Genomic DNA, 25,888 nt, shown 5'->3' with positions numbered 1-25,888 from the left:
AAGTAGGCCAATAATATTCTTTCCCTCCATAAAAATGTTCAGGCATTCTTCTGCTTCTGGCTTTAACATATTAATTTCGTGATTGGCCTGAAAAGCTCAGACTTGGTGTGAACTGAGGGCTGTGACGTTGACATTTATTTTTAGACGTCAGAGTGGTGCAACCTGGTTCTCACCAAACCTTTGTCAGTGTAGCTCACGAAGCTGAGCAAGTTTTTGAGGGGTTTGCCCCACTCAACATTTCAATTTCACATGAGGATGACCTTTGAATTATATTTCTGCAAAATATGCAGTAAAAACTATCAGCGATGACGATGTCGTGTCTCGGACCATGAGGCCAGAAGCTAGAGGAGAAGAAGGGAGGAAATGGTTGGATTTTCACCCTACGTAAGTGTTGGCCTCACATTGTAGGCTAGACCCCAGAGGACGGGCCTGCCCACGAACACAGCCTTGGCATCCAGACCATCCTAGATCTCAGATGGGAGGAAGACGTTTGATTTGCACCCTAAGACCCCAGAGGATGTGGTTTGATTTGCACCCTAAGTGTCTCTTGGCCTCACCTCGTAGGCTAGACCCCAGAGGATGTGGTTTGATTTGCACCCTAAGTGTCTCTTGGCCTCACCTCGTAGGCTAGACCCCAGAGGATGTGATTTGATTTGCACCCTAGGTGTCTCTTGGCCTCACCTCGTAGGCTAGACCCAGTGGGTATTTATGGTGGGTATACTGTATATTTGAGCATTTTTTGAAGTGGGTATACTGTATATATTTATATCAATCAATTTTAAGTGGGTATACTGAAATCCCTGAAATTTAGAAGTGGGTATACTGCGTATACCCGCGTTCTACGTAGACTACACCACTGGCTAGACCCCTGAGGATGTAGCTTGATTCGCACCCTAAGACCCCAGAGGATGCGGTTTGATTTGCACCCTAAGACCCCAGAGGATGTGGTTTGATTTGCACCCTAGGTGCCTGTCTCACCTCGTAGGCTAGACCCCAGAGGACGGGTCTCCCAAGGAACACAGCCTTGGCTCCCAGAGCCAGAGCCTTCAGCACGTCTGTACCGCGGCGCACGCCTCCGTCCAGGTACACCTCCACATGATCACCCACCGCCTCCACTATCTCCGGCAGAGCATCCAACTGTGGTGGGGTTTAGAAGTGAGTGAGTGAGTGAGTGAGTGAGTGAGTGAGTGAGTGAGTGAGTGAGTGAGTGAGTGAGTGAGTGAGTGAGTGAGTGAGTGAGTGAGTGAGTGAGTGAGTGAGTGAGTGAGTGAGTGAGTGAATGTGTGAGTGAATGAGCGAGTGAGTGACTGACTGAGTGAGCGGAAGCGTGTGATCAGTTGAATGCATGAACGCTTGAAAGGTTGAATGAATGAATGAACACTTGAAAGCTTAAATGAATGAATGAATGAATAAATGAATCAGTCAATCAATCAATCAATCAATCAATCAATCAATCAATCAATCAATCAATCAATCAATCAATCGCCACACTAACATTATTTTGAGAATTAATGCTCCAGAATGAGTTCAACAAACAGTTAAGTAACCAAAAAGCAGCATGAAAACCCCAGTGCCAGGTGCAAGATAAAAATACCCAGTAAGATCCAAGGCCCACATTTGAAATCCTTCTTGCTGTTTTATTTCATTGTCACAGGATCTATGCCAAACTGTGTGTGTGTATGTGTGTGTGAGTGAGTGAGTGAGTGAGTGAGTGAGTGAGTGAGTGAGTGAGTGAGTGAGTGAGTGAGTGAGTGAGTGAGTGAGTGAGTGAGTGAGTGAGTGAGTGAGTGAGTAAGTGAGAGAGAGAGTGTGTGTGTGTGCGTGCGTGTTGTATCTGTCTTGTTTCATGTGTTTAAAACTATGTAAATAGTGGAAGCGACAATAAAAAACTTGGCTTAACTTGGCCAAACTTGGCTTGATTTGACAATAAAACGTGGGACAAGATTTCAAGGGTAGACACATCTTCTGGGAATTCTATTTCAAACACCACTTCATATTTTCAAAACCAAACACGGTGTAAAGAATGTTTTTTTCTTTCAATGTTTTTTGAGCTTTTAACTATATACACATACTTTGTATAAGCTAACATTTACATAAATGTTTATTATTAGATTGCTATTTGAAAGAATGCTGACAATGGCAGATACATCATCCAGCTGTCATTCTTCACATCACATAGAGCATAGAGCGAGGGGAAGAGAGACGAAATACAGTGTTCCATTCTGACAGCTCAACCATCATCAGGTCATTGCGGTGAATCAAATGGAATGAAACAGTCATGTTCTTGATTTAATTGGCCGCCACAGGCGAAATTCGCTCCTCATTCGCATGATATTAAACTTGGTTGAATAACTTCGCTTAGCTCCTGTTCGCTTGCCTTCGTCTCCCTTGTAGGAATGAATGGCAAAGTTCACTTCGCTTAGCCAAATTCGTGTCTATGTGTCCCTACTGTAACCCTAACTCTCCCTACACCTCCATCTATGGCTGGAGTGCCCTTGAGAAAGGCACCTTACCTCACATTGCTCCAGGGACTGTAACCAATACCCTGTAAATAGCTGTAAATTGCTTTGGATAAAAATGTTAACTAAATGTAATGTAATGTAATGAAATGTACTTTAAGGTTATGTTCTTATTCGTAAGAATCGTTCGTCATCTCTACGGGAGTCATCTCATTGGCTGACGACCTGACAAAGAATTTAGAAAAATCACTTCTGAAAGGTGGAAATTTTGTGCCGGGAGCAGGGCCCGCCCCCTGCCTATATACGCGGAGCCGAGGGCGAGATCATCCTTCTTTCACTCTCTACGGCTGTGTACTGCTCGACCTGCTGAGTTTAACTGTCCTACATAGAAGTGTGCTGGGAAGGTGTGACTTCGCTGGGCACTCAGCACGACGAAGCGCTTCTGCCGAAGCTGAAGAGGACAGGAGTGCACTTGGAGCGCTTTTTGGACACTTTTTCGCCGACCCTCTGAGGGATTTCGCCAAAGGAGTGAGCCTCGTGTAGTTACCAGTCACCAGCGGCTAACCCCACAACTAGCGTGATTCTACGAGCACTAGCAGCGATGGACGAGTCGTCAAGGTCGGGCGCCCTCGCCAAAAGGAACGTAGCTCCACAGACCCCCAGACTCAAGCTTCAGACCGGCAGGCAAACTGCTTCATGCCCTGCACCCTACAAGGAGAGCCCTGGTTGTTCTGAACAGGACACCGAGGAGGTCTCCTCATCTGCGGCCACTGGTGCCTCTTCAAGCTGTCAGTTGATTCCTGCATCAGTGCTAGCTGCGCTTGGAAGGATAGCACTTCAGCGACTGAGCTAGCTGCCACGAAGAGGCCCTAGCAGGAGCCTCGCCGCCAAGGATTTCGCCCGAGCCATGCCCAAGCCATGTCCCATTGTCTAGGCATCATGTGTTGTAAATTCTCCCCCGCTAAGTGGAGTGAAGGGTAGAATTATGTGTGTAGCCGGCTCGTTAGCTTAAGCAGTACGGCCTAACGCTAATGTTGTATTGGAAAATGTTAACAAACAGATTTTCGCTGTAAATGCTCTGGATGTTAATCCCCCATCTGGTGAATTAAACTTGTCAATTTTCACACTGTGTCCCAACACATGTTAGTGACAAGCGCTGTTTGCACCATACCGGACGCCTTCACAAAACCACTGAAGAAGATGTAATTAGGCAGCTATCGTGCTAGTCGCCATCCCTCCAAAACAAAGGGGTGCTAATTCGGCTAACTCGGCAAAACCGGCTAACTACAGTTCCGTGAAGTCACGTGACCAGGAGGCCGGGTCATATTACAACTCTACTGCGCACTATCACGAATATGTCGCAGGGGGGAGCTATAACATAAGGCATAACTACCGATTTCCCTCGAATGAGATGTAATCTGGTTGCCCCCCTTGGTCCTCCGCCTAACCAGCGGTCTAACCCTTTTCATTTGGATTTCGAGCCAAGCGTGTGCACGGCTTCGATTCTGCCTGTTAGCGAGCAAAGTGAATCTCACATATCTCAATATTCTCCCAGGTTGTACCGTGTGGATACCCCCGAGGTTTCATACAGACTATCCAGGGAGCGAGAGCAGTTTCTACTACATCCCTGTATGATCTTAAGTGGGCTGTGTTTGAACGTTGATGTGCCCAATGTGACATAATTGCTTTCCAATGCTCGATGCTCACAGTGTTGGCATTCCTGCAGGAATAACTAGATGAAGACAAGGCCTTCTCTACCCTCAGGAGTCAGGAGTGATTTTACTAAATTCTTCGTCAGGTCGTCAGCCAATGAGATGACTCCCATAGAGAGATATATAAAGATAAATATAAATATAAATTCCGGTAATAGGCTAATATGTTTATATGTTATTGAAGATATGTATAAAAATGCTTACAGTGGCAGATACTCCATCTAGCTGTCTTGCTCCGTGATTGGACACTAGTATGCCATCCACTCCATACCTCACCGCCTCCACGGCATCCTCAGCTGAAGGAAATAGCAATAAAAAATGAAAACATTCATACATTTTCAATATAAAGGCCTTTTCATCACAAGTTATGAAAGTGTTAAAGAAGACAATTATGGGATAAAAAAGAGGGGAAATGTAAATATATAGGCCTAATAGTATTTTTGTTACAAAGCCCTTTTCATGACAAGGTCTGACAAGATCTGAAAGAACTGAAATGATTTAAAAAAAATACGGTAACACTTTATTTTAGGGATGCATCTATTAGCACTAATACGTGCAATGTGCCTGTATAAGTAACTTGTAAGGCATGTACAAAGCAATATCGAACATTTGTTAGGAATGTATTCGCAAATGTCTTGTTCATGCACAATAAGGGATTTATTACCAATTTAACCTTAGTAAGGACCTAGTAGGCCTTAGCATTTGCTTACATGCCTTACAAGTTACTTATGCAGGCATTAACATTGTATGTATTAGCGCTTATAGATGTATCCCTAAAAGTGTTACCAAAAATACTACTAAATGATGAACTTGATTTAATATACCCTTTTTCATTGGCATCAGTGGTGTTCGAGTTCCTTTCGAAGATGGAAATCACTTTTACATAAGAGGAAATATTAAACATTTTGCTGTGAAGCAACCATATCATTCAGTCAAATAAGGCAAAAAAAAAACCATGATTACAGAAGAATGAAATGAAATGTGAAATGAAACTTTGACACAGAGGTAAATGGGTTACGCTTTACTTTACGGTACAGTTACCATGCGTAATTACTCTGTATTTTCTGGTTAACAGAAGGGTAACAGAGAGACGTTACATGGTATCTAACGGGTAAAAAGGGGAATACCATTAACTGGGTAACAACAGGGTAACAGAGAAATGTTTGATGATTAGATGGTCAGAAAATATGCTGTAGTTTCATAGTAATTGTTGGGATATGTGTATTACATGGTATTACTTTGTAATTACCCCTTTTTACCCGTAAGATACCATGTAACTTGTCTCTGTTACCCTGTTGTTACACAGAAAGAAAGTACACAGTAATTACTGTACCGTAAAGTAAAGCATTACCTGTAAATGTTTCAACAGTGCTTCACCGTTCCAACACGCCATTGTTTACAATATTCTGCTGTTTTCTGTAGCAACAGTTTCCTTTCAACAGACAGAATGGTAGTCAGTGCAGCCAGGGGCTGGTGGATAAAGGCCTAAGCCCAGCAAGGTGTGTACGTCTGTCAAAGTGAGCACGGGCTCTGATGTGGCGTGGCCAGTTGTAAAGTGCAACAGATCTCAACAGCTGGCGTGCAGCAAGGCACTTTGCAGTGCTATGGTTCTTGCAGACTTCCATCTTATGCTTTTCATTCACTGAATCAAAATGGCAAACAGTTAACAGAGCTGAAGTGGGGAGGAGGAAGAAATACAATTGTCAACATCTAACTGTCTCTTGGAACTGTTAAAAAAGCTTTGTTTTTCATATTTACACGTAGTGGCAGTGTGTGTGTGTGTGTGTGTGTGTGTGTGTGTGTGTGTGTGTGTGTGTGTGTGTGTGTGTGTGTGTGTGTGTGTGTGTGTGTGTGTGTGTGTGTGTGTGTGTGTGTGTGTGTGTGTGTGTGTATAAAATTAAATAAAGTAGAGCACACACACACAAACAAATATACATACACATCAAGTCAAGAGCCTGGCCTGGGGCTTGGGCAGCTCAAACATTAGTCCAGTAGATAGTCACGAAAGAGGATAGTCTTGACTTGCTTCTTGAAGGCTGCAAGAGATGTGCTTAGTCTTGCTGCCACTGGGAGACCGTCCCACCACTTGGGTACAACAATGGAGAACAGTCTTGACTGGGAGTACCTAGAGCGACTGGATGGCAGAGCCAGACGGCTTGTGCTGGAGAAGCGCATTTCTCTTCCAGTAACATAAGGCTTTAGTATGTCCAAAGGAAAAGGCAATGTTATTCTGTGCTATATAAATTACCACAGGGTTTGGCTGTGGGTGACAGCGTCGTCAGGACGCAGGCTGGGGAGAGACTGCTACAAACAGGGTTGAACTGGGATGGAAAATCAGGCTGGGTGTTTTTAGCCAAGACCATTCCACCATAGCCTGGGAACTCCCATACTGCCTTTAGTTCTACACAATCGTTTCGATCTGAAAGACAGTCTGGCAAGGATGACTCATAACGTCCAAGATCATGGTACCTGTGTCATAATGGCCAAGCATTCCGTCCTTTACAGTTTCTCTGCCCAATCAGAGAGCAGGGCAGTGTGTCATAATAGCCAAGTATTCTGCCCCCTACGGAATTTAATATAGGCAACTCCCCAGACCTAATCTCACTTGTGATTAGGTCTGGTGTTAACCAGGCAAATTTCAGATGGCAGATTGACGACGACATCACATCGGTGAATCTCATAATTACTGATTGGAAAAATAAATAAAGATTTGCACACAATGTCTGTTTACTTGAATGATTTCATAGTAGGCTAGTCTATATTGTATTACAAAATAAGAGATAATGCATTTTACGGCCCTGATTCCATCAAATTTCCATAAAAGGACTTAGTTTTTTCCAAGGTAATTAGGCGGAAACATTACTCCTGGATGGTGTTGCTTACAATGAAATAGGAAGAGGAAAATAATAATGCACTTTACTCTCGTACCAAGAAATTACGATGAAATTACTTCGCTGTTGCAGTTTAGTTACTGGCATACCTACCACCTAACTGTGTGCGCGTACGTGCGTGACTGTGTGCGTGTGCGTGCATGGGTGTGTGTGTGTGTGCGTGCGTGCGTGCGTGCGTGTGCGTGTGCGTGTGCGTGTGCGTGTGCGTGTGCGTGTGTGTGTGTGTGTGTGTGTGTATGTGTGTGTGTGTGTGTGTGTGTGTGTGTGTGTGTTTGTGGTGCACTATCGCATAGAGATGAAAGGTATCCTCAAAGCTGCTGTGGGAGGTGAGAAACCCAAACACTCACTTATCACTTAACCAAGCATGACTCTGCTGGTCGCACCTCTTAAAACTCTGTGTGTGTGTGTGTGTGTGTGTGTGTGTGTGTGTGTGTGTGTGTGTGTGTGTGTGTGTGTGTGTGTGTGTGTGTGTGCGTGTGTGTGCGTGTGCGTGTGCGTGTGCGTGTGTGTGTGTGTTTATGTCTGTGTGTGTGTGTGTGTGTGTGTGTGTGTGTGTGTGTGTGTGTGTGTGTGTGTGTGTGTGTGTGTGTGTGTGTGTGTGCGGACCACGCACTGATGAAGGCTTGATAGCCGAAACGCGTTCGCTTTTTGGACATGGTGGTAATATAAATAAATAATGAGACGCAGTTTTGTGAGTGCGGATTTTTCTTCCTTAAGTTGATACTTTTTATCTCGCACCCAAAGACTTTCGTTTTTCCAAGAAGTTGAGCGCGTCCTTTGCCAAAACTTGTGTGTGTGTGCGTGCCTGTGTGTGTGTGTGTGCGTGCGTGCCTGCGTGCATGCGTGCGTGCGTGTTTGTGTGTCTGTGTGGGTCACCTCGCAAGACTCCCTTGACCACCACGGGCAGGCTAGTGATGCTCTTGAGCCAGGCGATGTGCTCCCAGCGTAGGGTGGGGTCGATGGCCTGGGCCACGTACACCGCCAGCCCACTGTCCTCCCCATAGCCCTCCTTGGCTGAGAAGGCTAAATCTGGGGAGTCGAAATTGGACATCCTGCACAGGAGAAAGAGGAGAGGAGGGGTGCGTCTTAATATGCGACCTTGCCTCCTCCACTTGCGCTTGTCTCCTCGTCCCGCCTCCTGGCCCCTCCTCCGTGGAGAAAACGATAAAGTTTCCCAGCTGTCAGCCTAGCCACAACAACTTTTGAGGGACTGTTTTTCATTCACCATCCCAATTGCAAATGAGAAAAAGACTCTACAATTGAGCTTTTGCAAGATATTGAAATATAATGCTGTTGTCAGTGATGTCATCATGACGAGAAGCAAGTGGAAGAGGCAAGTGGAGGAGGCAAGTGGAGGAGGCAAGGTCACATATTAAGATGCATTCGAGGAGGGTGAGGAGAATGAGATGGGGGAGGAAAAGGAGGAGAAGACAGAGGAGGAAGAAGGAGAAGGTAGAGCAGGAAGAGGTGGAGGAGGAGGAGAAGAGGATGAGGAGGGGGAGGAGGAGAAAGAGGAGAAGGAGGAGGAGGAGGAGGAAAAGAAGAAAGTAAATTAATATGAAGGTGAGTAAACAAACAGGAGATGAGTGTGAGTAGTCTCTCTCTCAAATGCACATGCAAATTCTCTCTCTCTCTCTCTCTCTTCTTTCTCTCTCTCTACCTCTCTCTCTCTCTCTCTCTCTCTCTCTCTCTGTTTCTTTTTTTAGAGAGATGTCTAAATGGAATTAGTCTAGAAGGTGTTGTTTTTGGCCTCCGGGGTGAAAGCGAAGGCAGTGACTCCTTTAGCAAACACAGAGCATTAGAGAAGCTGACAGGGGCAGAGGTGCAAAGGGGTCAGTTGTCCTGGGCACAGAGGTGGGGGAGAGGCAGAGACAAAGGCAAAGGTGGGACCCCAGAATTGGGTTCTCATTACATTGTATGTATTGGGTGTCGGGGCTCTTCAGATGACCTTTGTTTTTGTCTGGGGGCCTGGGCAAAACTATCAGCGGCTTTGTCAAGCAGCACTTTCTACCTTGACACACTTTTATGGTGAGTGGACCAAGAAAACTGAAAGGTCCCCTGAAAAAGTCGGACAGGTTCATCAAATGTCAACAATTTTTATAAACGAGGGAGGAAAGATTTTTTTTATTACACACATGAATAAAAAATTGCATTGCGGTGATGGTAAATATGTTCTATAGACTCTTTTGATCCCTTTCTTTTCAACTGATGTAACTCATTTGGCAAAGGTACTTAAGGGGAGTGGACTTTCCGCTTTAAAGATCAGCATTTAAGTGTCTCGCTGTGAATAGCATATTGTGGTGAGCTTTTGGCTGACCCCAGAGCAATCCTCCATTAATCTTATTCCACCAACAGGTTAATCTGTAGTACTGTATGACACAAGTCAAGTGAAATGGTTGCCTGCAGTCACCTCCTTCCATAAATAACTATAAACCCACATTTAAAGGTGCACTGTGTAACATTTTTAGCAGTTTCTTTCCTCAATTCATGCTATTTTTGTGCAAAGAAACTTTACTTGACTTGAAAGCTTTCGGTCCTTAGACCTTCATCAGGCAGAGTCTCTGCCTGATGAAGGTCTAAGGACCGAAAGCTTGCAAGTACCCTCATCAGGCAGAGACTCTGCCTGATGAAGGTCTAAGGACTGAAAGCTTGCAAGTCAAGCAACGCTTCTTTGCACAAAAATAGACCTGAAGTGTGCGGATTGTCTTCTTCTTATACAGAAATTTCTACTGAATCCTGCACCTTCTAAACAGATGAGTGGTGGCCTATCACAACTAAATTCATGCTACCCATTTACCAATGCTACCCTTTTTCATGAATACTTACCGCCACCATCAAATTTTAAGTAGTCATTATGACTGGGAAAATTGGATTTTCCATACATGAAAAGGTGTATCTTCTCCATGTCCGGCATTTTGAATGTCCAGAAATGGACACTTATAGCAGCAAAACGTATTGTACTTTGTTCATACTAGTAAATACTAGTTTATTCCTTAGTAAATATTCATGAAAATATCAAATTTGCCAGCAGGCAGTGGTGCAAAGTGGTCACTCCCGGGCCCAGGGAAAGATGAGGCCCAGAATTGGCTCTTCATTATATTGTATTGATTGGATTTTGGGTCGTTTCAGATGTCTTTGCCCAGCCAAAGCAGTCAGCGGCCCTATTTGTGTGTGTGTGTGTCTGTGTGTGTGTGCGTGTGTGTGTGCGTGCGTGCGTGCGTGCGTGCATGTGCTTGCGTGCGTGCGTGTGTGTGTTGTTTTCGTTTCTTATTCTATTCCTTATTTACACTTAACCTCCCCCTCCAATGCCCACCAACCTCCTCAAACCACCACCACAAACACTCACACAAAAAATACACATGCATGCATACACACATGCATGCACGTACAGACACACACACACACACACACACACACACACACACACACACACACACACACACACACACACACACACACACACACACACACACACACACACACACACACACACACACACACACACTAGTTAATGATGCTTGAATGCCTCATCTGATGTGTTTGTTTTGGTGGGGGCCCTGGGCTTGAAGAACACCACCACTAAACAAATCCCTGCAAGTTGACACATTTACTCTTGTGTGTGTGTTTTGGGGGTACAAATATTCTCAAGCCATCTGGTTGACTAAATATGCACACACACACACACACACACACACACACACACACACACACACACACACACACACACACACACACACACACACACACACACACACACACACACACACACACACACACACACACACACACACACACCACATAGTCTTTGCTGGCAAAAACAGACAAACAGATAGGTTAGCTTAGCTAAAAACTGTACGTCATCCTAGCCCTTCATTGTTTGGCCAGCCAGTCAGTCAGTCTGTCAGTGAGTGAGCGAGCGAGCGAGCCAAAAACTCTGTACGAGTCAGCAAGTTAGTTCGCTTGCTTTGTACTAACCTACCTCAAATGAGAGGGCAGCTTAAATCGGTTGCGCACGTCATTGCGCCGCTTGCCAAGGTAAGGTGTGTCCACGGTGACAAAGATGCCCTTATACCCGGCCTCCTCGGCCCGGCGCACCAGCGTCTGAGTCAGCGCCCGGTCCTTGTAAATGTACAGCTGCAGCCAACGCACGCAGTCCGGGCTGGCTAGCGACACCTCCTCGATTGTGGAGGTGGCCCAGGAGCTGAGCATCATACCCACGCCAGCGCTGTGGCAGGCTGGAGCAGGAGAGGAGGAGGAGGAGGAGGATGGATGGGGGAGGGGAGGAGAGGGGGGTGGAGAGAGGGAGGCAGGGACGGGGAGGGAAGAGAGGGAAAGAGGCAACATGGTAAGGAGAGAGACATCATCGTGCCCATGCCAGCACTGTGGCAGGCTGGAGGAGAAGGGGGAGGAATAGAGGAGGATAGGGGAGGAGGAGGGAGGGAGGGAGAGAGGCAAGAGAGTGAAAGAGGCAACATGGTAAGGAGAGAGACATCATCATGCCCATGCCAGCACTGTGGCAGGCTGGAGGAGGAGAGGAGGAGGAGAGGAGAGGGGGATGAAGGAGGAGATAAGAAGAGAAGGGGAGGAGGAGGGAGGGTGAGAGGGAAGAGACAACATGGTAAGGAGACCAACACACGCTGTCCGGACTGGCCAGGGACACCTCCTCGATGGTGGAGGTGGCTCAAGAGCTGAGCATTAACACCAGCACTGTGGCAGGCTGGAGCAGGAGAGGGGAGGAGGAGGGGGAGAGGAGAGAGGGAGGAGAGGGGAACAGGCAACATGGTAAAGAGAGAGTCATCATCATGCCCATGCCAGCACTGTGGCAGGCTGGAGGAGGAGAGGAGGAGGAGAGAGAGAGGGATGGGGAGAGCGAGAGAGGTGGAGGAGAGGGGGATGAAGGGGGAGAGAGTGAAGGAGACAACATTGTAAGGAGAGCGAATTCATCAGGCTGGGGGAGGAGAGGAGGAGGAGAGGAAAGGAACAGAGGAAAAGGGAGGAGGGGAGAGGAGAGAAGAGGAGGAGGGAGAGAGGGAGGGGGAGAGGATGGAGGAAGAGGAAAGGAGAGGAGAGGAGGGGGGAGGGAGAGGATGGCGCTGTGCCAGCGCTGTGGCAAGTTGGAGGAGGAGGGGAGGAGAGGAGGAGAGTAAAGGAACAGAGGAGAAGGGAGGAGGAGGAGAGGAGAGGAGAGGAGTAGGGAGGGAGGGGGAGAGGAGAGGATGGAGGAAGAGCAAAGGAGAGGAGAGGAGGAGAGGGGGAGGGGAGAGGATGGCGCTGTGCCAGCGCTGTGGCAAGTTGGAGGAGGAGGGGAGGAGAGGAGGAGAGTAAAGGAACAGAGGAGAAGGGAGGAGGAGGAGAGGAGAGGAGAGGAGTAGGGAGGGAGGGGGAGAGGAGAGGATGGAGGAAGAGCAAAGGAGAGGAGAGGAGGGGGGAGGGAGAGGATGGCGCTGTGCCAGCGCTGTGGCAAGTTGGAGGAGGAGGAGGGGAGGAGAGGAGGAGAGAGGGATGGAGGATGAGGAGAGGAGAGATGGGAAGGGAGAGAGAGATGATAGAGGGGGGTGCAGAGGACATGGTAAAAAGAGCCGACAATCATCATCATACACTATGGCATGTTGCTGGAGGAGAGAGAGCGCCAGAGAGACAGACAGACAGACAACAGGAGAGGGAAGCAAGAAGAGATAGAAGCAAGAGAGATAACATAAAGAGACAGGCAGGTAGAAAGAGAGAGAGGTAGAGATGCTGCAAAGACAGTAGGTGTGTAAATCGCAGCCTCCATGATGATACAATAAGGTATTGATTTCTTAAAGCAGAGATTCCATTATTTTCGATACTTAAGAATTCCCCACGATATGATACAATTCGATTCGATTCAATTTTTTCCAATTACTTAAAATAACCGTGAGTCTCTGTGGATAAAAACATCAGCTAAGTGCCATTTAAGAGTGAGAGAAAAAGACAGCAAAACAAATAAGCATACAACAAAGACAGACTTTGACATTTGTGACATAGGGTCTGAAAAAATGATTCAGTTAGGACAACCAACCAAAACATTGGTCAGAACAAGTACTGTGATGTAGGTTTGAGAGTTGTGGAAACGAAGGACTTTAATAAGTTAAGATGGCACAGGTCAATTGTGGACAAAGTGCCATCGGTGAGACTATTATTTAGCCCGATGCTGCCACCTGGTGGCCAAAAAGGTCTAATGAAAAACAGAACCAAACATTGGACTCACTTATGTCTTTTAGCAGATTATTATCGGCTGTCAGTCCACACATATAGCACACGGTTAAGCCTTCATTATATTGAAGTCTTTCTATCTGTAATGCATCAGCTTCTGTCAATATAGCAGGGGTGGGCAATTATTTTGGGCAAAAGGCCCAAATTGGTTGTGTTTGGGTTTTGATCATTGACAGAAGGGCCAGATATCACAGGCAACTGGCATATGTCATTACTTTACTTTACTTTACTTTTACTTTTCAGGACATTGCATATTAATTAACAGATACATACAGTACAAACATAGGTCTACATGTAAATGTGCCAGATTATAGCACAAAGACTAATTTCCATCTGGTGTCCAAAATAAGAAACAATGTGTACTGACATAATTTGTTGGCTATTTAGATGAATTGAGTAGTCTATACAGCAATAAGCTAATGTGAAACCATTAGCCATTTTAAGAATGTTGGGTGAGAGTAGCCTTTTGAATTTAAATAAAGCTTGTCTCTCTTTAAGGCTCTGCGGGCCAGGTGAAATACCTCAGCGAGCCACATGTGGCCCCTCTACAGGATAATGTATTTTCCCTGTGGATTGCACGTCCCCATCATATCATAATCATCCCACCTTCATACCGTACATTCAAGACTTTTCATCTCTGCCCTCAAATTACAGTAAAGGATCTTTCACGTTCATAGGGCCCGTGGGGGGCTTTATCCTATGATTCAGTTCAGAGTCTAAATGAGGCCAATTAGAAAGTACATCTTCAATGGCTTGTCATTTAAATTACAGTGGTTACTTCAACGTTGTCTTTGGGGAAATAGTTTTGTTGAACTGCTTGCAGAATGACTCATGTCAATTACCTTTTTTTCTGCAGACTGTGATTAAGTCTTTTCCCACTTACAGATGTCAGCAGCGTTCATAGAACATGGCTGTGACTACCCAGAATTCCTGGAAGCCAATTATACAATAAACAGATCAGGAAGAAGACCACCTCACTGCGTTGGCATCACAGATCTGTACAGGAAGACTAGATACGCGTTACAGTCAATGAAAGTCGAGCGTCCGTGCATGGCAGGCATGTTAGCCCAGCCTGCTGGCTCAAACAGTTGCAATGAGTTTTCAGTGATAGGCCTACATACTCTTCAGATGACCATACTTCCCTCAGATTTCCATCGATTTGTGAAAGGTTTGGTTTGTTATATAGTATAAAAAATTCCAAACTGAAGTAGGCTATTATGTTGATACTGCATAGCGATGAGTAGGCTATTCACATTATATTATAATATACATAGGTCTATCATAATGTATCATATAGTTTAGTAGGCTTATATTCAGGTAATTAAATAGATCTCATAAACAAATACACAAAGTATTCTTTATTATTTTCAGTAAAATAACAATTAAACGTTCCGCTTCACCTTCTGCTTTGGGTTCGACAGCTTCACCTTGTGTTCAAAATGAGTCGTGACGCATGGGCATGCAGAGAAATTAATGGACTTGCCATATAAATCCCTCTTCCAATACGTTGTCTCTGTTGTCTTTATTTGGTGCAATGAATATATCACTGCCGTCAACAGCAATGGTTAAAATGTGTATTTGGGAAGCATATTGCTCTCCTAGGTGTTTCACCCCACTTATGTTATAAGGAACCCTACCATTTATATACACTTGTCAATATTTCAGCGAGATAGTATGCATATTAAACACCTCAATGTTTCAATACTTCCGTTTACGGAGAGTCTGTAGAGAGTTTAGGCTGGGCTAACATGGCTGACCTGTGTGGACGTGCTGGTAATACGCGATGACGTATCTAGTCTACCTATAGGTTGGCATACTCATTCTGTTGCCTACTATAAGCATCCATGCCTTCTGAATGCCTCTTATGCTTCTTGTGGGCCCACACCAAGACTCCCTAACAAGTCATCTGACTTAAAGTATTTCTCAATTGGTTTTGTACATTTCTCGAATCTCTCTCGCAATTTGCAAAGCATAATATTCATTCTCAAAACAGCTTTAACAAATGGCAAAACACCATGGATGACCTGCAAAACCAAGTCTCTTGCTCAAAACCCAAGTTTTTGTGTCAATGAACATATCAGTGCCAGCAGAATGGTTAGTCATTGTGTCATAGTGTGGTCCGTGTATGGATAAGCTAGTCAAATCGATTTGTCATGTTGTCAATTGAATAGTACACTCTTGAGGATCTTTTCTGATGCAAAATGTTGTTGAGATTGGATGGGAAATGTTGTAAATTTGACTTTATATTACATTGATCAGATAAGATTGTCCTAGATATACATTTAGACTATGACCTATTTATTGACAGGTTTTCTCATTGCAAAATAGGAAAAATACCAAACTCTGGTTGAGGTGTCAAACTGCGCCCTCTACCATCCCTTTTTACTTGTCTTGCAAGCCCATGTGAAAAAAAATCTAGAACTGTAAAGCAAAATAAATTTGAAACAATACACTGATACTGTATAAAGTGCACTTACTGTCTTGTGAAATTCTAGGGAAATATTGTAATTTTGGGAGGAGCGTAATTATGAAGGGCACATGAGGCATAGAGTAATATAATGTAGTACAGTGCCTATTGTTGTATTGCATGCCTGTATATGTATTGGTTGTTTTATGTGTTTTCGATGCCTAGTTTGAAAGTATAGCCATATTTAATGTAGCAGTGGAAGTCTATGGTACCAAATAAAACATCATCAAATGTACACATAAAGCACTTTAAAATTACAGTATTTTCTCAATTGGTTTTGTATATTTCTCGAATCTCTCTCGCAATTTTCAAAACACAGTATTCATTCTCAAAACAGCTTTAACAAAAGGCAAAACACCATGGATGACCTGCAAAACTGAGTCTCTTGCTCAAAACCCTTATTTGTCTTTCAAAACCAAGTTTTTTGTGTCAATAAACGTATCAGCGCCAGCAGAATGGTTAGTCATTGTGTCATAGTGTATGGACAAGCTTGTCAAATCAATTTCTCATGTTGTCAATTGAATAGTACACTCTTGAGGATCTTTTCTGAAGCGAAATGCTGTTTAGATTGGATGGGAAATGTTGTAAATTCAGTTTTATATTACATTGATCAGATAAGATTGAGATAGTTTCATGCATTCGGTGACAAAGCTTTTTGAGTGATATGACAAAAGCAATTGATAATGTACGAAATCACTGAGAATTGTACACAGCCATGGCATGGTGGACGAGAGCATTTGCTATATGCCGAAAACAATGAGAAACTGATTTGACCATGTGCACAGGTAACACCAGGAAGTCACAATTGAACAAAGACTTTTGAGAATCATTATTCTGTTGTGAGAAATGTACAAAACCAATTGAGAAAAACTGTAATGTAAATTTCACCAGGATGCAAAACAATCCAATTACTGAGGAGATTTACAAAAAAATCTTGAATGTCAAGAATTCACACATACAGGTAGATGATATCTGAACAGTAATTTCCAGTAATAAAATGCAATAGTCAAAAATGGTGCTTACGTCATATTGCAATGAAACTCTTCAAATAATGTAAATCAAGCACAACCAATGGATGACCATGACCCACCTCTGACGGTGGCGGTCTCCCCCTCTGGGTGAGCCATTCTCTGCATGGCGGTGGCGGCTACACATATGGGCATGCTCACGGTCTGGCCCAGGACCTCTGTAGACAGGTCCACCGCAGACACGTCACGCAGAACCCTGGGGAAGAACCTCCACCTTGGCAGAGGAGAGGAGAGCAGATGATAAGAAAGGAGAAGAGAAGAGAGGAGAAGAGAAGAGAAGAGAAGAGAAGAGAAGAGAAGAGAAGAGAAGAGAAGAGAAGAGAAGAGAAGAGAAGAGAAGAGAAGAGAACAGTACAGTACAGAACAGAACAGAACAGAACAGAACAGAACAGAACAGAACAGACAAGAGGACATGAGAGACTTTTGAATTATCATTTGTGTCAGGCCAGGCTAAGGGAATCTGATTCATGCTACCAGCACACCTTGTGTATAGGCCTAATCCATACATGGTGGACCATTTGTGCAAATTCATTCATTCATTCATTCATTCATTCATTCATTCATTCATTCATTCATTCATTCATTCATTCATTCATTCATTCATTCATTCATTCATTCATTCATTCATTCATTCATTCATTCCATTTACTTGATATTAATGCGCTTTAATCAATAGATCAGTAAAAAAACATTACTTAGTTGCTAAATTTCATCCGTTTCCCTAAGGCAGGTATCATAAAACAAACAAAAATAAAACAAACAATACAACATGAGAACATCAGAACATGCAGACATTATACCCATACATCACAAACACAAAATAGCCTACATAAAAGAAAAGAAAGTAGACCAACATTCAAACCATGTTCACACTTAACACTTGAGATTAATATCATTTCTGTCAGAACTACTTTAGTCAGAAATGAGACAAGAAACAGAGATAGGCCTACATTTTCTTAAAGGGACACTGTGTGAGATTTTTGGTTATTTATTTCCAGAATTCATTCTGCCCATTCACTAATGTTACCTTTTTCATGAATACTTACCACCAGCATCAAATTCTAAGTATTCATTATGACTGGAAAAATTGCACTTTTCATACATGAAAAGGGGGATCTTCTCCATGGTTCGCCATTTTGAATTTAAAAAAATAGTCATTTTTAGCTGGAAAAACGACTCTACTTGGACCATACTAGAAAATATGTTTTTATTACTTAGTAAACTGTCATGTAAATATCAAATTTGGTGATAGCCAACCCAGTTTCAATGAGCAGCATAGTTGCAGTACCTTTTTGACCATTTCCTGCACAGTGTCCCTTTACGTGTAAGCTTTATTTCTAAATGGAGACATTTTGTGTCTGGTGGCATGGCTCTGTTCGGAGGAAGTTCCCTGGCTTCTCCATGAGCTCCATGGAAGCAAAGACAGGGAACAACAGAATCAGGTGGAGTGCCTTCCATTTAGCTGGAAAGGCAACGTAACCCCTAGAACAGAGCAAGCAACAATGACAACAGTATGACAGTCTTTGGCAATGATAAGTCTGGTGGAGCAGGGAATGTGGTGGATGCAAAGCAACCAGCGAAAAGCAATGGCAGGAAAACAAATTCGGTAGTTTAAATAAAGTGCGCCAAAGGCCAGCATCCAATTGCGAGCTGCAGCTGATTAAACAAAGCACAGTTGATTCGTGGTCAGTTGTAGGGATTGGGTCGCCAGAACTATCGCAGGTTGCTCGAATAACAAGACATCTTACCCACACATCATCAACTACATGCAAAGTACAAAAAGTTAAATAATGTTCATACGATGAATTAATAGGAGCAGGTCTGGCTTTTCAGCCACTGCTTAAGGGTCATTTTGAGGGTGTTGATGTTGTCACAGAGTCTGAAATGAGTTGGCAGTGAATTCTAGGACTGCGTTCCTCGGATGGACACAACCATTTGGCTGAATTTAGTTCTACACCATTTCACTTCACAGTCCCCTTTTGCCAGTGCTCTTGTGTTTATTTGTGAAGATTTGTATGTGTTTGGTGTACAGTACATAGCCAACATCTTCCTAGATAATATATTACGGTTGACTTGCATTAATGCTTAACCCTTGTGTTGTGTTCAAAAGCTGCAGACACCTGTGGTGTTCGGGTCATTTTTGACCCGTGATAACAAAACTCAGCCATAAAATATCTAAAAACACTAGTTCTCATCAAATATTGTTTTTCATCTCATAGCTAACTTGGTATGTATTCATATCCATAGAAAATCTAATTTATTTATTTATCTTTTTGACTTTACTGGTCTTTTATCTTACATTATGCAAATCGTTTTTGATGACCAAAACTATCAAAACCTGTATAAATTCACTATTAATACTTCCTAAAGTGATATAATTAGTGATTATGTTGTCCATGTATTACAGCTGATATGAGAGTACAACAACCCCCAAATTTATTTTATTAGTTTTTCTCTAATCTTAGAAAATATAATCAATAGTGACATTTGTGGAGTTCGGGTCCAGACCAACCCAAAGAGATTTATAGCAGGATAAAGCCCAAATTTCAACTAAATTAGTTTTTCAGTGCATAAAATGAATGTTGAAATATGTTGACTTGGTGTTTTTTCAATATTTATATGAGTTTAGTGTGGTAAATATACAAAATAACAATTCTGCCAGATTCACAGCTATTCCGCCTATCTAATGCAAAGATATAGGAAATGAACACCTCAATGAAAATGAAAAAAGTCACACTATTCATCTGAATCCACTATGCTATGAACCTGGACCATTATCTTATTGCCAAATCAACTCTATGGAAAGTGTAAGATAATTTCTACATGTTTGGGTGCTATTATGGATTTTTGATACGCTTTTTGGACAAAATAATGTGCAAAAACTCATTTTGCAAAAGAAATGTGCAAAAATTCTCATAATATAATGCAGAAATGGATTCCCTGACCATGAAAACATATGAGGAGACACCAAAAATACATCTGTACTCCTTTCACAACAGGAGATATGACACATTGTAGGGTATGGGACTGTCCGGCGGCCATCTTGGATTTGTTATATGAAAAAGCTGGGAGAAAAAAATTAAGGCAAGAAATATATTTTCCTCACCATGAATCACCAAACTGAGGACAAAGGGCAACCAACAGCTTTTCAAAAATGCCATACAACAACCAAAAATCTATGCCGGGTCAATTTTGACCCGAACACCACAGATGTAACTTTTTTTTTTTTAGACCTTTAAAATTTACTAAAATGATAAAACATATTTTTTTCCTGTTGAAATGATTGTGACTGAGGATTAGATGAAGCCTCATTCCGGGACAATAAAGGAAAGTGTGTTTTTTTTACACTTAAACTTGAAAACGGGTCAAAAATGACCCGAACACAATAAAGGAAAGTGTGTTTTTTTTACACTTAAACTTGAAAACGGGTCAAAAATGACCCGAACACAACATAAGGGTTAAACATATGTACAGGCTTGCTCAATAATTAAGCCTTACTAAAGTATTTCTCCTCTCAATCACTAGCAGTGGGTGATTTTACCGCATTGCTGCCGCAGTGGAGAGTTACTGTATATGCAGTACGAATGCGTCTGATCTAGTGCTGCACCCACACACACAGCCAGAGAAACTATGCAGAGAGGGGAAAAATTGCCTTCCACAGCGAGAAATATCCACTAAGCACTAAACCTAAGTACTCCTGACCTGAGGAAAAAAAGCACAACAGCAGCGGCAGCTAGCGATAGGCCTACCATATACTAGATCAGTGGTTACCAGGAGGGTCGCGGACAGAAGGAACTATTTGCCTAAAACCTTGAATATATGTTTTTACAACCTTTCTCCACATTGTTAGTCTTAATATTCACTTCAGTGGGTAATACCGGTAAATGTATTTAGAAGCCAGAGTAACTCCAGAAAGGGGATAAAAAGGCCATCAACAGCAAGAAGCATCCACTGAGCACTAACCAAGTACTCCTGATCTAAGTCAAAAGCACTAAGTAGCTAGCCTGGGAACTCCCATTCTGCCTTTAGTTCTACACAATCGTTTCGATCTGACTTGTGATTAGGTCTGGTGGTAACCAGGCAACTAAGTAGCAGCCTAGACAGCAGATCTACAGCACAACCATGGCCGGATTAAAATGGGCTGGGGCCCCTGGGCAACAGGTTGCCGTGGGCCCCACGGAGGGCAAATTTCACGATAAATTTACATAAACAGTTTCCTAAATGCAAGATAGGAATTCAGATGTCATGTCTGCCACAGATAACATGTCTGCCAGCTGTAGAGATGAGCATTAAGATTTAAAACTGTACTCGACATTACAGATACTTTTTTTACATTGCATATTGTCACAATTCTGCAGAGGTGTCAAAAGTAAAAGTAAAAAAAAAGAAACATAGTTTAATTCCAACACAAGTAACTTAGCTGAGTAACCAGCAGAGGTGGAAGAAGTACTGAAGTTGTGCACTTAAGTAAAAGTAGAAGTACCCTACGAAGAAAATACTCAAGTGAAAGTAAAAGTTGTACACCAAAAATGTACTTAACTAAAAGTCCTAAGTACTAACTTTAAAATGTACTTTTTGAGTACAAAAGTACAAGTAGGCTTACTCGCGCAATGGCTGCCTTTCTCCATGTCTGCCAACTTGATCCAATAGGAAAAAGATTCTGCAACGGTTTTCGGTTCTATTTGAACATGACTATGGAGTCCTGTTAATGTTATTTAAAGTATCTTTTCTGACTGGGTGTCAGTTTGGAAGAGGGGCTTGGTCCTGCCTCCCTGCCCGCAGCTGAGGCTACTCAAATATCCACGAAATACAACAGGAAAACCTAGAATAAATATAACTAGTAACTAAGTCTTCTTCTAGAAATGTAAGGAGTAGAAAGTACAAGTAATTGTCAAAAAATGCAACTGAGTAAAAGTAAAAGTCTGCATTTTTATTTTTACTCAAGTAAGTACAAATTCCATAAAAAAACTACTGAAGTACAGTAACGAAGTAAAAATACTTAGTTACGTTCCACCTCTGGTAACCAGTAGGCCTGTGTACTTGTCTTACGATCAGCTAACTCTGCACTGGTTGGATCAAGTTTCTGGTGGGTCCTTGTTAGGTTTTCAGTGGTTGTCAGTAAGAACACCGTCTATCGATCTCATGAGGTACAATGGAGTAGATGGTGTAACAGCTATGTAATGCTATGTGCTAGTGTTGTAATTACACCACAAAAGTACTTTTAGTTTTACTTTCAACACCTCTGCAATTCTGCCATTTTTGACCTTTCAACTGTCTCTAGGTAGAGGATAAGTGTGTGAACCAATAGACAGGAAGGGGAGAGTGGGCGGGTGACAGTGTTCGTGGAAAGGAGGAGGGGAGGGACACCGTTCAGCCAACAGCAGTGTTGGGTAGTAGGCTAGTGGAGAGAGTTCGTGTTGGTTCCAATGGTGGATGAGGAATTCAATCACTTTAACCAGTCATTTCATGAGGTGCTGAGGGTGTTTTGGAACCATGTGCTTTAATCAACAGCCATTTATGATTATGGAAAACCCAATAGTTATGAGGTTGCTGTTTGGAATTTGAGGGGAAAATAGCTTAGTTTCTGCTCTGTGGAATTGCTTGTTAGCCTGCTAACGCTAACGAAATGCCAAACAATGTTATGAACTCCAGAACTACAGTAAGAGTTACTGTTAGTAGCCTACTCACTACTCATTAACACCCACCTGCCTGTAGATATCATACTTGCTTCGGCTGGCAAGCAATGTAAGACTGGTGCAATATGTTAAATGACACTGTGAAATTCAACACAATTTTAGCTGCCATAGTTAGATCTCCTTGAATGTGTTAGGCTAGGCCTACTTAATTAGCTTATTAGCTTTAAAAATACACTGCATTATTTCCATTCCATAATGACAATCATGTAACAGAACCATATTCAATAATAGGCCTACACAGCATGTTTTCATGCTGAGTGATATAGTAGCCTACTGCAGACCAGAGAATAGGCTATATACTAGGCTATATGCATATTATGAAATTCAATAGCGTAACATCTCTTCAGCCCAAACTTCTCCCAGAAATCAAACTCGCCTAGGGCACCAAATAAGCCAGAGCCGGCCCTGCCTATCGGCGGTGATTATATGGTGTTCGGTGGATGTCTCATACGATGAGGACCTCCCGTAGAGAGATCATTCTCTCTCATTCCCCTTCAGAGAACCGGGGACATACATGTCCTATTGTTTTGGCTGTAAACCACTTATTAAAGGACAAGTTCAGTTAATTTCAACATGCAGTTGTAATGCTCACACTACCCTGGACTTGTCAGTACCTGAGATTTTTTTTTCTTCTTCAGCCTTTTCCGAGATCCTGGTCATTGTAATGGGGGCAGCGCTTTGTTTACATTTCAAAAAAACATTTTTATTTATTCCCAAAAACATCCAAAAGGTTATACAACATCAGCGTACATCATGCTAAAAGCGGTACCGTTTGGGAAAATATTTGGAGTAGGACTTTCTTAAAAATGTAAACAAACGCTGCCCCCATTAGAATAGCTCATATTAGCTCATATTACAATATTTTACAACTTCCCTTGAGTTAAATGATTGGGTTTTACCTTTCTCCTGTACTTTCAACCGTTCTCTGGGTATGGCAGTGCAAATTTTACCTCCAAGCTAGCAGTTAACATTGAGTCCTATGAGACCAGCTGGCGGTTGAAAGTGTAGGATAACTGTAAAACCCTATTATTTAACTCAAGGAGAGGTGCAAAATAAGCTTATTTCCATAAATGGGACAGTATCAATTCACAGTAATGCAAGAAACTAAACATAAGGTGTTTATTTACACAGTCAAAATTGAAAACAGGTCTGTGACGACCCGAAGACGAGAGGAGGGACGCAAACATTCAGTAGGAAATCTACAGAAGTGCATCATTAGACATACCACATGAATCAGCATAAAAAGCTGTTTCTGCATGGACTGATCACATTTGATCTACGGTTTCGATCTTTTCATATATTCACATACGCAACATTCATTAGGAAATGTACTCTTTCGTACATGAGGTGAGGCCCCAGGAGTAGTACTGTCACCTACCTGGAGAAGGCGGCCACATTGTCACTCAGAGTTTCCTGTTCGTCTGCCCCGGAGACATAGTAGTCGAACACCGCCTTGGGGAGCGTTCTCCTCGCGTGCAACTCAAAGTCGGCAACACAGACTGGCTTGTCAGACATGTTTTTTTTTTACACTACACACATATGTACACACACACACACATAAATGCAGTCACTCACTCTCTCTCTCTCACACACACACACAGACACACACTACACGCCTGTGTGCAGACAGTGGTCTCAGTACTGCATGTTCACAGAGATCAGTAGGGCAACTTATATAATCATTAACTTATGGCTTCTGCTCCTCTGGTTTTCTATTACAAGTTAACTTTGGCATACAGGGTTTTAGGGTAAAGTGTGTTTGCCTTGTCAAGATTAGTGTTGTGAAGTTTGTGAACAAATTGATTATTTTGAGTGGTTCCTGGACGTGAACGAAGGGAACCGAATCAGAGAGTGGCAAAAATCAACAATCGGAAAATTAGAGGTGGATTCAAAAATGCTATCTTCACTGAATAAATAATAATTAAAAAACCATTAAAAATAGCCCGTTTTTTTAACAGCTCTTTAAAAGGAATGAGCCACTATGATCCGGATCCCATCAAAGAGCCGTAAATCCCATCTCTAGAGATGCTTGGATGGGTTTTAAACTTACTGCTGTCAGCAGCAGCCCACACAGACAGAGAAAATAGAAAAGGGCGAAAGGGGAAAAGAGAAATCCATCAATACTTTTGCTAGAACACCGTAGTATTTTCCGTTTTCCTGTTTTGTAATGATCTTTAATGACTTGCTCTTTCTGAAGTGTGACCAAAGCAGTGTGTGTGTGTGTGTGTGTGTGTGTGTGTGTGTGTGTGTGTGTGTGTGTGTGTGTGTGTGTGTGTGTGTGTGTGTGTGTCTCTGTGTCTGTGTGTGTCTGTGTCTGTGTCTGTGTGTCACTAATCGCCTCTCCACACTGTTTGGATAGTGAGGGCCCTACACCTCACTGTTTTCTGTTCTGAGTGTGTGACTGCGGTTTGCAGGGTCAAACAGCAGTAGCCTACAGAAAAAGAAAGAGTTAAAAAAAGAAGTGAAATAAAAACAAGGCTGCTCTTGCAGCATCCTTTTGTAGGTTGGTTAGGGCTGCAGAGATATTCCTGGCTGGTCGTGTTTGAATTTTGGCTCTCTTCAAATCCTCCCATGTAAGCTTTACATAACATACAGCACGGCACGGCACATCAGTGCAGCGTGGTGCGCTCACTCTGCTCCGCTCGGTATCCCACACACATAGAGAGTTTCTTTGGAGGACATACAGCCCACAGCCAGCCAGTGCCAATACACAGCCACAGGGACGGATAAACGCACAGGCCTGGGGGTGGTGGTGGTGGTGGTGGTGGTGGGGGGGGGGCGGGGGGGGTTGGGGGGGATTGGCCAAGGTGGGGAAAAATGTACAAAATTGTAATCATTTTTCAGTATTGGTAATACTTTTAATGGCTATGACTTATGATGCTGCGTAAGCAATTTTGTAGTTGAATTTGCATTTGGGGTGTGCGCAACAGCATCCTGTAGCCCAAGGGCCCTGTCCTCTTAATCTGGCCCTGCACAGGCATGGCAGGGCATCATAGCACACTAGTGTACAGTGCCACTCGCTCACTACCCAGAGAAACATACACAAGCCACGCACACAGAGAACACAGGGCAGTATGTACAGCAGTAAAAGGGGATTTGTTTTTAAATAACACTCAAGACAAATGTGCTATAATGATATATGATGACGTCGGGAAAGTGCTTAAAGGTATTTTTAAACAGTGCAACTCAGGCCAGTGTTGAGCACAGGCCACACACTACTGATAAGGAGATGAGAGAGGTTAAAGGGAACTGATTACATTAACTGTATTGTTACTCAGCTGTTCAAAGTGATTGGTAGAGATGGGATTTCTGGCTCTTCAATGGGTTCCGGATTATAGTGGCTCATTCCTTTGGAAGTCTTTCAAAAACTTTTTTAATTATTCAGTGTTAAGAAGAGAGCA

At 43.0% G+C, this 25,888-nt stretch overlaps 1 protein-coding gene across 1 annotated transcript in view; it reads right to left on the bottom strand.

Annotated features, from left to right (window-relative positions):
• hao1 (hydroxyacid oxidase (glycolate oxidase) 1) overlaps positions 1-24,126 on the bottom strand; it is a 28,620-nt gene extending 4,494 nt beyond the window's left edge. Inside the window, exons 1-6 of the mRNA XM_063184682.1 lie at positions 23,866-24,126; positions 16,854-17,005; positions 11,042-11,297; positions 7,939-8,114; positions 4,376-4,467; positions 979-1,137 (exon numbers count right to left, since the gene is read on the bottom strand). Of these exons, the coding sequence (XP_063040752.1) occupies positions 979-1,137; positions 4,376-4,467; positions 7,939-8,114; positions 11,042-11,297; positions 16,854-17,005; positions 23,866-24,002 (972 nt within the window). The 5' untranslated portion in view covers positions 24,003-24,126. The remainder of the gene's footprint in view (positions 1-978; positions 1,138-4,375; positions 4,468-7,938; positions 8,115-11,041; positions 11,298-16,853; positions 17,006-23,865) is intronic.
• Positions 24,127-25,888: the final 1,762 nt, after the last annotated feature.

This window comes from Engraulis encrasicolus, chromosome 19 (genome assembly GCF_034702125.1).
Source record: "Engraulis encrasicolus isolate BLACKSEA-1 chromosome 19, IST_EnEncr_1.0, whole genome shotgun sequence".
NCBI lineage: Eukaryota > Metazoa > Chordata > Actinopteri > Clupeiformes > Engraulidae > Engraulis > Engraulis encrasicolus.
The sequence above is the reverse complement of the archived record's forward strand: the minus strand, read 5'-3'. Positions and strand labels throughout refer to the sequence as shown.